Source organism: Letharia lupina, assembly GCF_014066315.1.
Source record: "Letharia lupina isolate WasteWater1 chromosome Unknown contig_13, whole genome shotgun sequence".
Taxonomy (NCBI): Eukaryota; Fungi; Ascomycota; class Lecanoromycetes; order Lecanorales; family Parmeliaceae; genus Letharia; species Letharia lupina.
In genome coordinates, this window is record NW_023502982.1 from 203,008 (window position 1) to 217,426 (window position 14,419).

At 50.3% G+C, this 14,419-nt stretch overlaps 3 protein-coding genes across 3 annotated transcripts; all 3 read right to left on the reverse strand.

Annotated features, from left to right (window-relative positions):
- Positions 1-3,052: 3,052 nt before the first annotated feature.
- On the reverse strand, positions 3,053-4,016 carry HO133_001578 (uncharacterized protein; the record flags this gene model as incomplete). The annotated part of the gene is made up of 3 exons (XM_037292508.1): positions 3,053-3,154; positions 3,223-3,510; positions 3,573-4,016. 3 exons carry the CDS (start codon positions 4,014-4,016, stop codon positions 3,053-3,055), a joined length of 834 nt encoding a protein of 277 aa, XP_037151047.1.
- A 2,839-nt stretch (positions 4,017-6,855) lies between these two features.
- HO133_001579 (uncharacterized protein) lies at positions 6,856-7,371 on the reverse strand (the record flags this gene model as incomplete). The annotated part of the gene is made up of 2 exons (XM_037292509.1): positions 6,856-7,038; positions 7,105-7,371. The coding sequence occupies 2 exons, from the start codon at positions 7,369-7,371 to the stop codon at positions 6,856-6,858; spliced, it is 450 nt and encodes a 149-aa protein (XP_037151048.1).
- A 4,027-nt stretch (positions 7,372-11,398) lies between these two features.
- Positions 11,399-12,799, reverse strand: HO133_001580 (uncharacterized protein; the record flags this gene model as incomplete). Its single annotated transcript, XM_037292510.1, has 2 exons — positions 11,399-12,216; positions 12,613-12,799. 2 exons carry the CDS (start codon positions 12,797-12,799, stop codon positions 11,399-11,401), a joined length of 1,005 nt encoding a protein of 334 aa, XP_037151049.1.
- Positions 12,800-14,419: the final 1,620 nt, after the last annotated feature.

Consider the following 14,419-nt stretch of genomic DNA (forward strand, 5'->3'; position numbering starts at 1 on the left):
AGGCAAAAATGGTGCCAAGGCAGTGTGGTGATGTAAGATGGCGATTGAGTGGTTATTGTGCTAGCATGACCCTTGGCTTAAATTTCCAGTGGAAGCACGTTACCCAACATGGGTCTTTCCGCAGACAACCATTCCCCGTTGGTAGACTGGGGCCATGATTTCCTGATCTTAGAGGAAATCCTCCTGCTCGCTAGCTACGGATCATACCATCCGGTACCAGGGATCATGTATCGCTCGTCGCAAAATCCCACATCCTACTGAACATCTCTACTACTCGAGACGGATATAACTCTGAACCGTTACAACCCTCATAAAGTACGAAATCCTAAGAACTGATCTCCAGTCAGTTTCTGCAAGACTCACCTCATAGCAACAACAGACACGCACCCTGCTTTTTCCCGCTCTTAGAATCGAGGCGAACCTATTTTCGCCATTCAGAACCCAAGACGCTCATTGTGCGAGACAGGTCCGTGCTCGGATGCCTAACGGCGCAGAGTGTGAGCAATTCCACCAGGAGCGTTCATATTAGCAGACGCACGATGATATCTCCAAGGCCCAAGGCGTAGATTACCAAAGGCACTTGGATTGGGCCGATCATGCCCTCAGCTGCTTTTTGAACCAGCCTAGCTATAGACTATGGTCAAGGAGGCTGCGGGCTTGGAGTTGATGTGCGCTCCCTGATTTGAAGGCTCGCTATCACCAACACTTCTGGGCTTATCGAGTATCGACTATTTTGTATATCATATACTTTGCGCGGACGTCCTTGGAAGTGATTGCTATCTCCTTTGTTGATTTGAGTCGCCGACTTCTAGCCATTAGGAGTGATGATGTTGTAAGTATCGATAGAAATTCTGAGCTGTTCAACATTTTCAGTATCATAACGTCGAGGCCAGCAGAGCAAAGTACAGGGCGGAAAGGACTGAAAATGAAGTCTGGCTGGGTTGTCATCCTGTTCGTAAAATGTAGTGTCTGATGTGTAAGGCACGACTCTCTCAATACATGTGTGCTTGTTTTTTTTGCTTTTTTTTTTGGCACGACCGAGCACAATCATTGTCCCTCGAGCTTCATCCACAACTGCACCATCGTAGCTTCATCCGTTTAATTCTACCACCGCATCAAGGGCGCTCTTACAACGAGCCTGTGAAAATGTCCGCGCAGAACAACATCCACGTCCACGTTCCGACGATAAACCTCCCACCACGTATTCCGCCACCGGCCCTTCATCACAAAGTCCTCCCACCTCCTCTCCTCTTCGTCGTAAAATGCTGTCCAGCACGTAGGAGCAGTCATCCAAACCCAACATCTCGCCTCTGCGCATCCGACTCGTCTCGTCAACTTCGCTTCGCGCCGCTGAGTCCCAACAGCCGCGAACAGCCCGCCCCAAAGAGAACCAAATTAAAACGGAAAGATTTTCTCGCGATTCCTCGCGATTTCTCGCTCATATACTTTTTCTTAACGCTACGTATAGTACGCTACTCACCCACGGTAGTAAACCAATTCATCAACGGAACCTTTACTCCACCAATCATAACCACCATCTTCGAAACAGTCACATCAATCCTTAGTACCTCTGCAACGTATTCAATCCGATCAAGGATCTCGCGTCCAGCGCCGGCAGCACCGTCACGTGCACCTCGACCGCCCTACCTGCAGTCTACATGTCGAGTTTCGTGGACGCAGGAGCCGGTAGCGCCGGTGCCGACGCAGATGAGGACCGACCGTGCGGATCTAGCTCGCCGATGTAGATGAGAGATTCGACCAGAGCAGTCAACCACTTGCCAGATATCTAATATTGCATAGACCACTCTACGACTTCGTGATCCCTCATTCGGATCCCTCGTCCCACCTAATCCATATACAACCCAAGTCACGGCATTGACAAGCCACCATGAACCCATACTACTCGCTCTTGAGCCGCCTAGCCAGAAAAAGAACAACATCGCGCAAGCCCGTCGATCGAGCCCCTATTAAGGTTCCCGGCGCTTACCATTGCCAAAGAGGGCCGGTAACAAAAAATTAAGACTGTTGTCCGTCGAGCTAGTGACTGGCATTCTCCCAGCCCAGGGAATGCAATGCTCTAGCGAGCGAGGATGATATTTCTTGCAGGAGGCTTCAACGCTGGCGGGACAGGGCCCTGCTACGTCTTCGCAAGGTGGGTTGCGGTTGAGAGAGAGGGGGGGCACAACGTTCGCTATGAGGCATCGGGGCACGGGTCTGCGGAAATGGTTCCAAGGCATGGATGGGCGGGCGAAATCCACATCGTGCCCGGAGCGAGTCTGCGGTCAAGTATCGGGTGGCAGAGAATCTGAGTACCTAATGCTTTTGGGATGATCTATTTTCCTCGTCGTCGGGAGAACGGAACGAGAAAGGTGCTGTGCTTCCCCAGTAGAAGAGAAAGTGAACGACCAAGGTGCCGGAGCACTTCGCGCAAACCATTTACTACAACGAAGTACATATAGCCTTAAGTGGGCCTATGGCTGGTTTACCTTCAAGGGAACTAATTAACGCATACATCGTATTCGAACTCGGGATAGGTTCGTGTGCTATCATTAATCGAGCGTTGGCATGCTACCTGACAAAAATTCTAGACAAATGACTCAGCGCATGCTGTTCCACAATAGATCTGGAAAAAAAACCCCCCATCCGCACATGCTGTGTGACAAAAGAATCTTGAGAAACCACCCCGCGCATGCTGTGTGACGAAGGACTTTCAAAAGCTACTCTGCGCATGCTGTTTTAGCAAAAGGCCCAAACGAAACCATCCCACCTCCAAACTCTCACATCTAGCTTTCCTTGCCTCCCGCTACCGAGGCACGGAGAGTTGAATCGCACGGGGCACAATGAAGAGCAGACCAGAGGAGGGGAAGATGACGCTCGAGCAAGTATCTCGCTTCGCTCCTTTCCAACGGGTCTGTATAACTGGGGGGAGCAAGGCCGTGGCCCAAGGCTCTCAGTTGTCCAGGTTCGGTAGAACGCACGTCATGATCGTAGGGGAACTTGAATTCTGGCGGAGAAAAAGTGTTAACGGTAATACAAGGCGCGTGTGAGGAAGTCATTCGAAACGGTACTCACGCATGCTGGCGACGTCGTGGATCGTTTTGGGCAGGATTCGATGCCAGGCGCCGCTCGGCTTCTTTAGGAAAGCCGTGCCGCACTGCAGTGTACGTCAAGCTATATGCTGAAAGGCTGGCCTTCGACCAGAACAACCGTTTGGAAACATACCTGGTCGTCCGGAGTCCCGCTGACAGGTTCCTGGAAATAGGCTATGGTACCGCCGAAAATCAGAGATTCCAGAGCGAGGCCAGCTTCGCCTTCACCCCCCTGCACGCCCTCGGTCAGAGCATTGACTTGGGGCGGACTTGCGCTCTGGCCCTTGGTAAGATACGTGACGAAAACATGGCCGAGTTCGTGGAGGAGAGTGTTGGCGGTCATAAACAGGAAAGCTTGGAAAGGATGATGGTTATTTGTTTGGGATGCTTTCCCGAATGCGGTCGACATATGATCAGTTCTCTAATATATGGTCAGCTTGCTCGAGGATCTATGTAATGACACCCCACGAACGTTTCACTTACCTTTCCATTGATTGAGATTTGCTGATAACCGGGTTCAAAAGTTCCGTTCCATGGGCGTCTAGTGTGGAATCCCTTAGCATCTGGGTTCTCCAAGCCGTAATCCACAAATACTATAGGGAACGTAGTTAGGATCTTTGCGAGGAAGATATAGGTGACTTGGTCCACGGTCAGAGGACTTGAGCCTTGCTTGGGCCAGCTGTGTGTTCGGACTTGGCTGTATCGGACGGCGAGGGTCTCGAAAGCTTTCCAAACCGGCCGATGTGTGAGCATTGCTCGGCATATGTTGATGGCTGAAACGACATGAGGGACTTGCCCCGCTGGGTACGGCGAGCCCGGTTTTCCACTAGCATCTCGGGGCAAAATGGTATGGACAGGAGCATGCTTCCAGAACTCTTGAGAAGCCAGATGCGAGAAGTAGTCGACGACCAGTTTACTCGAAGCCATATTAGACTTGACGGGATACGGGAGTAAGCAATTTTAGATTAATGATAAGAGAGGATTGAGTTCAGGTTTAAGGAAGAACAGAGAGAGGAGAGAAGGAAACATACTTGAGAGACACTCTAAACACTATCTTGAAGAGCTCGCGGTGCCGCATTACCGCTCTGTCGATAACACAATCCATCGTGTCAGACTCAAACAGTCTGGTGTGTTGTGGAACAGATCTATGTGTCAGACTGTGCGATGAGGGAAAGGGCAGTGTTGCACTCTAAATAGTCCCTCCTGAAAATCCCAGCTGTCAAACGAACACTCTGGTGTGGATGCAGGTTCCTTTTATTGGGATGTTTCCGATCTGCCCTGGAGCTATTCTGGGCTGCAAGTGGGTACCAATGACTAAAAGTCCCATGCCAAAGTGATGTGTCAGGCTCGACCGATGTCTCATCATGTGGATTTTCGCGAGGCTGCGGCACGCTCGAGTCAATTCATTGACTGCCAAACAAGCTGTATGAAAAAGCGATCGTCTTGAGCGCCCGATCTTCAAAAAAGAACATAGCTTACTGATATCAATATATCTCCGTGGCCATCACATAGGTTCAAATCACCCAGAGTTTTCGATACAGAGAGTATCCGCTCTTCTTAGTTACTCGTTTCGAATCTTTTCGGATCCGTAAAGCTATGACTGCAACTGGTCTTAGTAATTCACCTGCCACGCTCTGTGTCTTCCGCCACTCCGCCCGGAGATACTTGAAATTACGGGGTTCAACTGCATTTCGTCACCAGATTGTCAATACACGATGCTATGAATCGTAATTGTGTAGAAAAGTGGCACTTCTACGCCTCTCAGACCAGGTGGCATCGGGGATAGGGTATATAAATCCTTATAGAAGTCTCATACCTTACGTCCTCGACGATTTATCAGCCGCTTCACTCCACGAAGAGATCAGTGGAGCTAAGCCCATTGCAACCCTATCCCACTCTGAGACAGAGTGAAGAGTAGTATCAAATGATTACATTGATGGGAATTGCGGATTTAGGAAAGGCTTAGGAGGCTGAGCACGTAAAGTGCATGGGAATTAGCGGCAAGGGGCGCAGGCAGCCGGGCAGGGAGTAGTCGACAAGTCCTTTAAGTTCTTTGATATACCTTGAGCGCGGCAAATGTCTCGGCGTCTATAGGGGCCCTACCTTTTGACTATTAACAATTTTGGATTCTGTCATTGGCAGATGGATGACAAGGTCATCATTGATCGCATCGGCCTCTTGGTCCTCACGGGAGGTTGAATAACGCTTCGTGGACCTGGAGGCCAAAGCCCCTGGGTAGCACTCTTCGAACATCACAGCGACGCAGAAGTGTTTCCCTTGTCTACGCCGTCAACAAGTCCATGAAGCTCAGCTACGGCGGACTCTTCCGGCAGCCTGTGTTTGATCACCGAGTGAGCCATCCACCTCTGATGGCATCATCAGGCCGGTAGGCCTCAAGACGATGAGAGCTAAGCCTCGTGTGAGCGCTTACCCTTCGATCGAAATAAATGATGGAAGCACAAGCCCTCAAGATTGTTTTCAAGAGGTATATGAGCGAACATCCTGGAATAGATGAGGAAAACTTTGCCCCACGATAGACGGCAAAGAAGGCGCAGCGGTTTGAGAACCTATCTGCTTAAACAGCCGCGCGAGCAGGGGGCGACTTCCCCTCTACGGGCTACGGAGACTGCGATATAAGGCCGAAATTATCCCAGAGATCACTGGTAGTTCCGGAAAGTAACGGTCCGTATCTTTAAGCCAGGGATGCGTGTATAGGGTACGGATTCAGAGGACACCAGAAAACAATGGAACACCCTTCAAGGTAAATACAGGGCGATGAGGGACGTGACGCCGGACTCAAAGGTCCCCACTACTCGTACTCGTATCCGAAATTTTGGCGTCCAGGACTTTCGGTGTGGGCACCACGGGAATCGCAAAATGTATCTTTTACCAACGTTTATAAGCGGACAATGAGTAATTGATCGCAGACCTTTCAGATCATGAACTAACCCTCCACGTCTAAGGTAGCTATAGCTTTCTTTAATGAAAAGTGCAAAGCGCAGATTGGCACCGTTGAAAAAAAAAATGGACTCAAAGATTCCGCCCTCAGCGCAAGTGACATCTTCCACAATTAGCCTACCTACCTACCTTATCGGAAAAAATTGTTCGACTTGCGGTTACTACTTTACCTTGCTGATACTTTCCTGCCCTGCGGTACTCTCTTACCCCTGCGCTATCACCCGACATCGTGATAACAAAAGAAGTGAAACGATATAAGTAAAGACGACAGAGAGATGTCGGAGAAGAAAAGAAGAGGGATCCCTGATGAGATAGATAGATCTTCGGTCTCTGCCGCAGTCGTATCTCGAGGATGGGGTTGCCGGTGACGTGTGTGTTTATTGTATTCGATCTCGAGGCCCAAAGGAGCAGTGGGTTTCCGGGACTCACGATTCATACTGTAGTCATTGATGGTTTCTCTAGCACATGGCATACAAACCAGCAAGAGCAGGTTCTCGGTCCACCTAGGCAACGGGTGTCCTCGAACTTCAAGAACCATAGACGTTGGGACTATTTGCAAGCTGTCGAGTCTCTAATCTCATTGACCTCGGAGAAACTGTCAAGACTAGTGGGATTACATGCCCTATCTTCTGGTTGAGGAGACATCAATATGTTTTCAACAGCCTTTGCTTGTTCGATTAGTGTGCTCTTTGCAACGGTAGTTTCCCAGAAAGAAGCCTCTTGCTTTGGGACGTGATCTTTTCCCCCAGATAAAAGGCGATCCCTAGTATCCAAGTATGCAAGCGATGAATGCAAGGGCAGCAATGACCTACGAGTCATCAGTGACATCAGCTCTCATCTTTAGATGATCATATCTCACCGTTGAGCGTTGGCTCTTCAAGTGTCCGACTTCACTCTTTTGGGTGGAACTCCGTGTGGGATTTGAGACGCTTGATCCAGTTACTGCCCCACTCCCACCACCTGTTGTTGAACTAGGTTGTCCCGTCGATGCCTACTCGGAAATGAGCTTTCTGTGTCAAGCTTTCACTGTAACACAGGACCACAGGCCGTTACTCACAACCACCCCACCACCGCTGCTCGCGCCCGCACTACTGCTCACGCCCGTACTACTGCTCACACCTGCACTACTCAGGATCCCCGCATCGACGAACTTGGTACAGAAGCCGACGACTCCACTATCATAAGCGCTCAACGCAGACGCATTCGCGCTGCCAGCACTACTGATAGCCTGGTAACACGTGGTAGCTGCGTTGTCCCATACGGTTCCGTTCCAGCTCCCGTCGGTGTTGAAGCAAATGCAGCTTGCTTGCTCCGAATTCGCCATGGTAGTGAAGCCCGAGGTGGATGACACGCAGTCGTTGATTTGAGTGCTGATGTAGGAGCACTCGGGTGGGAGAGCTTCTTCGGAAGTACCATTGCTAATGCCTGACCCAGCGCTTTGCCCGCCATTCTTATCTAGGAATTCTTGGAAACAAGTTTGCTGGTCGGAAGGGAGATGGGTGCAACACCTTGTGCCACGTATAGAGTCAGCAGCGTGGATTATAGATTTGGAAAGAGCAGTGTCATGGGTTTTGGCGACAGACAAGGGGCCCAAGAAGGACCTTTCTGCCAATCTGCTCCCCCAAGATATATCTTGCGACTTTATCCAGGGCCCAAATTAGGAAAATCACCTACATATAGGGGTCGGCGCAGCCGTTTGTGCACCAGTTAGAAACGCAAACTTTATAAGGGTTCGGCATGTCAGTAGATTGTCGAGAGCCGAGAGGGTGGTAAGTCAGATGGGGCGAGGAAGGGACAGAGACGGACAAAATGAAGCTGAAAATCCGCCAGGACATTGGTTTAAGATCATGTCACAGAGGTGCGAAGTGTCGAGCTGGGCAATGCCCTGGTCAAGGGCGCCGAAGCCGTTATCAACATCATCACCACCATCATCATCATCATCGTCATCATCCTGTGCAGTGGCTCGAGAAAGGATGGCCCCAAGAAGGAGCAGCTTGGTTAAAGAGAAATACATAGCAGCGGCTGAAAAGGAACATTGGACAAGAAAGCGACAAAGATACTATTTATTGAAGATGGAACTGTAAGGTGAAGTATAATTATGCTCTCCTACTGTGCAAAGGAGGCACAGTCGGTGTGCGCGAAATAAACTGCAGAGTGGCTAAATTTTTGCGCCAGAGAATCAAGTACATTTTCTATGATAACTACACTATTAATGACCTGTCATCCCTCCTTCAAGACGTATTACGTCTAGAAGTCTCTTAGGCATACTTTCTACCAGCTCATTAATCCACTTTTGACTAATGTTATCCCAGCCTTCCTGTAGAATTTCCATAAGAGACTGCTCGTCCCAATGAGGATGCTTTCTCTATGTCGTGTCGACCTTCTGGGGGTTCTAGGAGGATCTTGACCCTTGCGTGTACCCATAATTATGATATTATGACTGTGTGGAATATGTGGAATACAATTGGGAGTAGATTTGGTAGAAGTTTGGCGCGGGGAAAATTAGCCCCCTCTGCAGTTTATTTCGCGCACCCGGAGGCACAGATGTTAGAGTTTTGGCAGAACCGGGCTAGATACTACTAGAGAGCAGTGGTGTTCGAATTTCGAAGATGCTAAACAGCGCAAAGATCATTCGACGGCTTACCGTATACTCTAACACGCTTCTGAATTGATGAGGACTCAGTAAATATCTAAATTCATGAACATGATCGACTCGGCTCGCATCCTCCGCTTTCTGTCCGTGTGTGGTCGATCTTTGGTGTATGAAGGCAGAAATCAAGGAGATGAGGTTTTCTTTCCGGCCCCCAAGGATTTTGTTTGTTTTTCTTTGGAGCCTTCTTTAGCTCGTTTGGCCATGTCACAGCGCGTGTCCTACGACCCGCCGGGCTCAGCCTCTCGGTATTTGTGCCACGCACTTACTTCGTCCCTCGCTAATATCCAAACCTTATCAAGGCCGACCTAGGCCGAAGAAGCAGATTTGGAGCGAGGATGAATCCGAATTGAAAGTCAGAGCAAAGGATAGAGACAGAGAAGGAGACTTCGAGAAAAGTGCAAGAAGTGAGGAGGTTGCCGGAGCGACGTATGTTTTCGACGTCGTCGCCGCTATGTCTCGTGGACGCGACTCGAGAGCTAACCTGCGGGCTTTCGACAATGCTTGCAGCTCCCGTTCAACAAGCGGTATCAACGTAGGTACTCACGACCCGCTCAGCCGTAAAGTGGAATCAAACCGTAACAGATTCTGTTTGCAGACATGACGAGGCAGCAGCCTCCCCGCGTCCAATGGCGCTCGATAAGTTGCCCAGGACTACACGGGATCGTATGTCCTCAGTGTCCGTAAGCCTGGCCCATCCAAGAATCATGAGTCTCTGGGCCAATTGCCTCATGGAAAGGTGACCGCCCTGGCTGGGAGCCCGACGTGACCATCACAATCCAAAAAACTTCATCCCGCGGCCGAATAGCAAAAGTATAGCAGGGGCCATATTAGCTGGTCTCCGAACCGCGAGTGGTCGTGTTCTCGGCATCTGCGACGTCAAAGTACATCAACGACGACACTTTGGCTTTCTTTTCCGCAAAGATCGTAGGACCTAAAACTAAGACTGAGAAGTCTTATTTCGAGGAGTCTCTTCGTGTTTCTGGCTCTCGATATCTTATTGATCATCCAGTCTTTAATCGCTAGTTGCTTTCTTCTCTTCTTACCGAGGCACCCAGATATCTCAACGGATACATACTCGTGAATATATGAATGGGCAAATTACAGATCTAGCGCTTTGATATCTCGCCGATCACAGGTCCACCACACTGGGCAAGTACAACCGGTACGGCGAGTAAACAAGCACGCTGCAACAACACCACCGTACGATGAACGTAAGTATTCGGAGTCCATGGCGATTCAGTAAGCCAACCACACACCCACAACATTAGCCCAAAGCACTCATCGAGTTCCCTCAAAGCGTGAGATTACAAAAATTAAAACACCGGAGTCCCGTCAAATGTTCCAATTCTCCTCGCTAAAAAACCATCGCCCTTCTCCGGCGCCCAAGAAATCCCCATCATCATTCAGATACCTAACCAAAAACCATGCTGCGGCACATCCCTCACCAGCCATCAGCTGTGAATCCCCTCTAGCACCCACAGACGATTCCAATCCGTCACTCGACGACTCACTTAGCAATCCACATGAGCCATTGCAGGCTGCAAAAGCCAGAATGAGTACATACATAGAGCACCCCAACCTGTTACAATACCAGCCCCTTCGGCTATCGCATACATGTCGCGTATTACCAGGGCTAGTAATTACCAGCCACCATCAGCCACCTGTTTTATGTACATAAATATCCGTACATCCCATGAATCAATAATCAGTCTTTCAGTCACAATCATTCAATTTCTAACATGTCTGGTATCCTACTTTCAACACAACCCCCTCTCTCCCTCCCTCTCCAGCAAACCCTACCCCCGACATAACAAAAAGGAGCCCTACGCGCGCGCAACGACGGAGGAAGGAAAAACCAAACAACCCGGCCAGTACCATTGCAACAAGAGCACGGTACGAGGTATCCCGCCCATCAAGACGACCGTAGCACGTTATCTCCTTCACTCTATTAATGATACGCGCACGATTTACATACCGACCTCAATCCACCAATGGAACCCGGTACCGGAAGCGCGTATAGGGGAGTCGTTGGGGGCCAGGGTTCCCCCATTAGGGATGCGCGGCCGCGAACCAACGTTTGCGGGGGCTAGTGTGCGGCGAAGTTGGTGGAATTGGAGCCTAAAGGAGCGCCTCCCCGGGTCTGACCTAGGTAAGAGGTTGGGGGTGGGAAATGGTTCTTTAAAGCGCAAACCCCTCGATTTTTCTTGCTTTTCCTTTTTTTTCAAGACGTTTCTCGGTGCGATGATCGCATCGGGGCACGCCGTTGATGAAGACGACAACAAGAGAGGCGACGGCGTGCATTTATCTCTTCCAGTGAGTGTTGAATGAGGTTGGGAAGGGTGTGGGTAAGCAGGAACGAGGAATGGAGTCGAGCAGATGCTGGCATTGATGGTCACAAGGCTGGCGACACGTCGCGGCTGCACACGTACAAAAGCGCTGTACAGAAGCTTGAATGAGGTAAGGACAGTAAGTTAGCTAAGCTAAATGCAATACGCAGTGTGCTTCATCCCATCGTCACAATATTCGCAAGAATTGAAAAGGTGTCTTGGTGAAGCCAGTCCACGCCAGCATCAAGAATTGAAATATTTCCCCCGCATGAAATCGCCCTACATCTTGTCTAGTGGAAAAGATGTGGGCCACGTGAAAACATCCTCCCTATATGAATGCGAAAGGAACCTCCAGGTGCCCTATCTCTTGCTCAGAAGGTCGCGTAGAACTTGCCAAGATCCGACAGCTCATTTCCGGTTTCAGGCAGGAAGCCTCCCGTTGCGCGATTGTCGCCGAGGTATCCATAACGCGCGACCAAGTCGTTGTCTTCCAACCATGGAATGATATTAGTCAAGAACTCGATCTGTCCGGCGTTATCCCCTGTCGCTTCGAAGTTGTCGACCCAGACTGGCTTGCCCTTGGCCATCGCGGTAGCGTTGTTGACGACGTTCTTGAAATCTTGCTGGCCATTAACACCCGGAGTCCAAAACCAGTGAACACACACGAAGCCAATGGTGCAGCCGGCCTTCTCACATAAATCGAGGAAATTTCCGAGCCATACGAAATCGACTGGGTTCTGGAGATTTCCTGGGGTTCCAAGTGAGACACCCTGAGCGGCATATGGCTCCATGTTCTGCATCCAGGAAGTGACAGCTGTCTCTGCGGTTATGCCAGAATGTGCCGGCTCTCCGAAGCTCATGAAATACTTGTCGCCTGCAGCCACACCCTTCTTTGCGTTGCTGGCCCATGATCCGTCTTGGACGTATTGGGGGCTGTACAATTGAGGGACGTAGGACATGCCCATGTCTGGAGTGAGGTTGGGTGGAGGTCCGGAGTACCAGTTGCCAAGCCAGGAGACTTTTGTGTTGGCAAACGCTGCCGTTATGGCATCGGTGTCGTCTCCGCTAACGATGATACCTCGCTTCGCGCTCTTTGCGGAGTTTGTGGCTGGCGCGGGGACGGGCGTTGCTGCAGCTATGGCGGCTGGGGACGTGCTGGAAGTGAGCGCGACGACTGGAGCAGCGGCCACTGTTGTAAGAGTGTCAGCCACAGCTGGAGTGGACGTGCTAGCGCTCGGCTCGGCACCAATAGCAGTGAGTGTCACAATAGAGTTCACTGTCGGCAACAGGGTGCTGGAGCTCTCTCCTGTGGGAGAAGCAGTGATGGACTCGACAGGGGAGGAAGTGCCAGCTTGAACAGGCACTGGTGCTTGAGTGGGGATCACGGAATCAGATGTTCCGCTCTCGGGAGCAGAGACAGTCACTGTAACGGTAGCGTTCGTAACCACGGTGACCGTGGCTTGCGTACAAGAGCTCGGAAAGGGAATTGACGCACCAGCCTCTTTCAGAGACGGTGATGCTGACTCGAGAACAGTCTGGTACGGAGCATTCTTCGTGACGACGACAGTGGAGTAGATGGCCTTACCAGCAGTGGCAGTGGGTGGATAGAGGAGACCTGAGCTACCGAAGGTGGCGGTGCCGTTACTCAAGCCGTACGGAGCTGTACCGAGATGTTTGCGATGGTGATCATGAGATTTGTGGTGATGATGGCCGGAGACGTAACTGTACGCGGAGGCTGCTGGTAGTAGCAGGATGGCGACGTTGAGCTTCATCTTTGATCGAATGGGTGGTGCTTGGATGAAGTGAAGTCGACGGATATGCTTGTGCTATCGGTGTGATGAAGTTGGGGTCTGGTAAGTTGTGTGAAGCCGGCCTGGGCTTCTGAGAATGAGATAGTTGGTAATGAATGTGAGGCAGAAGATGAGTGAAGGAATGTAACGAGCGAGTGCTCTGGTAATGAGAGACCGGAGAGATGGTGGTGAGTTGGTGAGGGTGAAGAGTTTTATGTACGAGATCTGTGAGTGAAATGAGATCGATAGGGAAATTAATTCGCAGAAAGAATAAGCGCGTATGTACTTTATTGTACCTGCAGGTTTTAGCGCCCTTTTGGCCTGCAAGAAGCCGCAGGTGCGCAGATTGAAACGCGAGAGTATTGGCACTTAACCCTCCGAATTCCCGTCTTTCATTTCCCCACCCCTGAATAATACTTGAATGTTTCATGGCCTTCAATAGCAAAAAGGGAAACAAGTTAAAGGGAATGCTCGGGAACCTAAGTTGATATAAGGAGGATACTTTCTATCTACGAATGTTTTATCTCATACACTCTCTACATGACGGTACGAGTATAGCAATGCGAATCCCGTTACATCCAGAACATCTAAGGATCTGCAGAGGAAAAGATACATACTCCAAAGTTGCCCCCAAGGCATTGTCTCATGACCTTGGCGCCACCATCACGACCTGCATAATCAGCGAGCCTATGATTTCTTATGTAGCATCTGGAAGAACCCACCCGACCTGAAACGCGACCCATCTTGTTGAATCTGCTGGCGGGTCGCCGCGGTCTGCAGTCAAGGTGACCTACGAGGCTACCCCACTGCCAGCGTTAAGCCTGCGGACTTGCTCGGATTTCTTCTTTCGGAGCATGGGAATAGGGGCATGGTGATCTCGGCCCAATTTGAGGATCGTGGTAAATTGCGAAATGTTTATGAAACATGCATCAACTGCTTTGACACAACTCGAATTTCCGTCCGGCACTTGAACACTGGTGTTGCTCACGAAATGTTTACAGCCAATCATGCATCACAAGTCACATTTCCTGCACGCTAGCACAACTTTCTTCGCTAGACCCAATGAGGCAGGTGTCTTTCGACCCAGTAGAGTATATGGTAAGGCAGAGTGTACAGAATGCTGGGGCGGCGCAGACATGAGCCCAGCACATGGGGATGTTCAGCCCAGCCAAAGACCTCTACCCCCTACTTAGCCTAGCCAAAGACCTCTTCTCTTGACCGCAAGGAACTCTCCTCCGTTCCTTCCGTTCTTGTACTTAAGCCGGCCACGTTGTTGACCATGACCAGGTTAATGCCGGCGCTGGACAGCGCAGACATGAACCCAGCACCTGGGATGTACAGCCCAACCCAAGAGCTCTACCCCAGCTTAGATCGGACAAGGCTTTGGCCACAGCCAGGCTGATCCCAGCGAAATCTTGCATGCTGATTATCAGACCAACTGGCCGCAGGTCAATTGACCAGTCCAACGATTCTCCAGCATCGAAGATACTCTCAAAGAACTGTTGACTTTTTAGATCTCAAAGCATTCTAATCTACATTATTGCCGCCAGAGGTTTCGGACAGATCTGATTCTTAGTCACATGCAGAGTTCTCCGGAGTTAT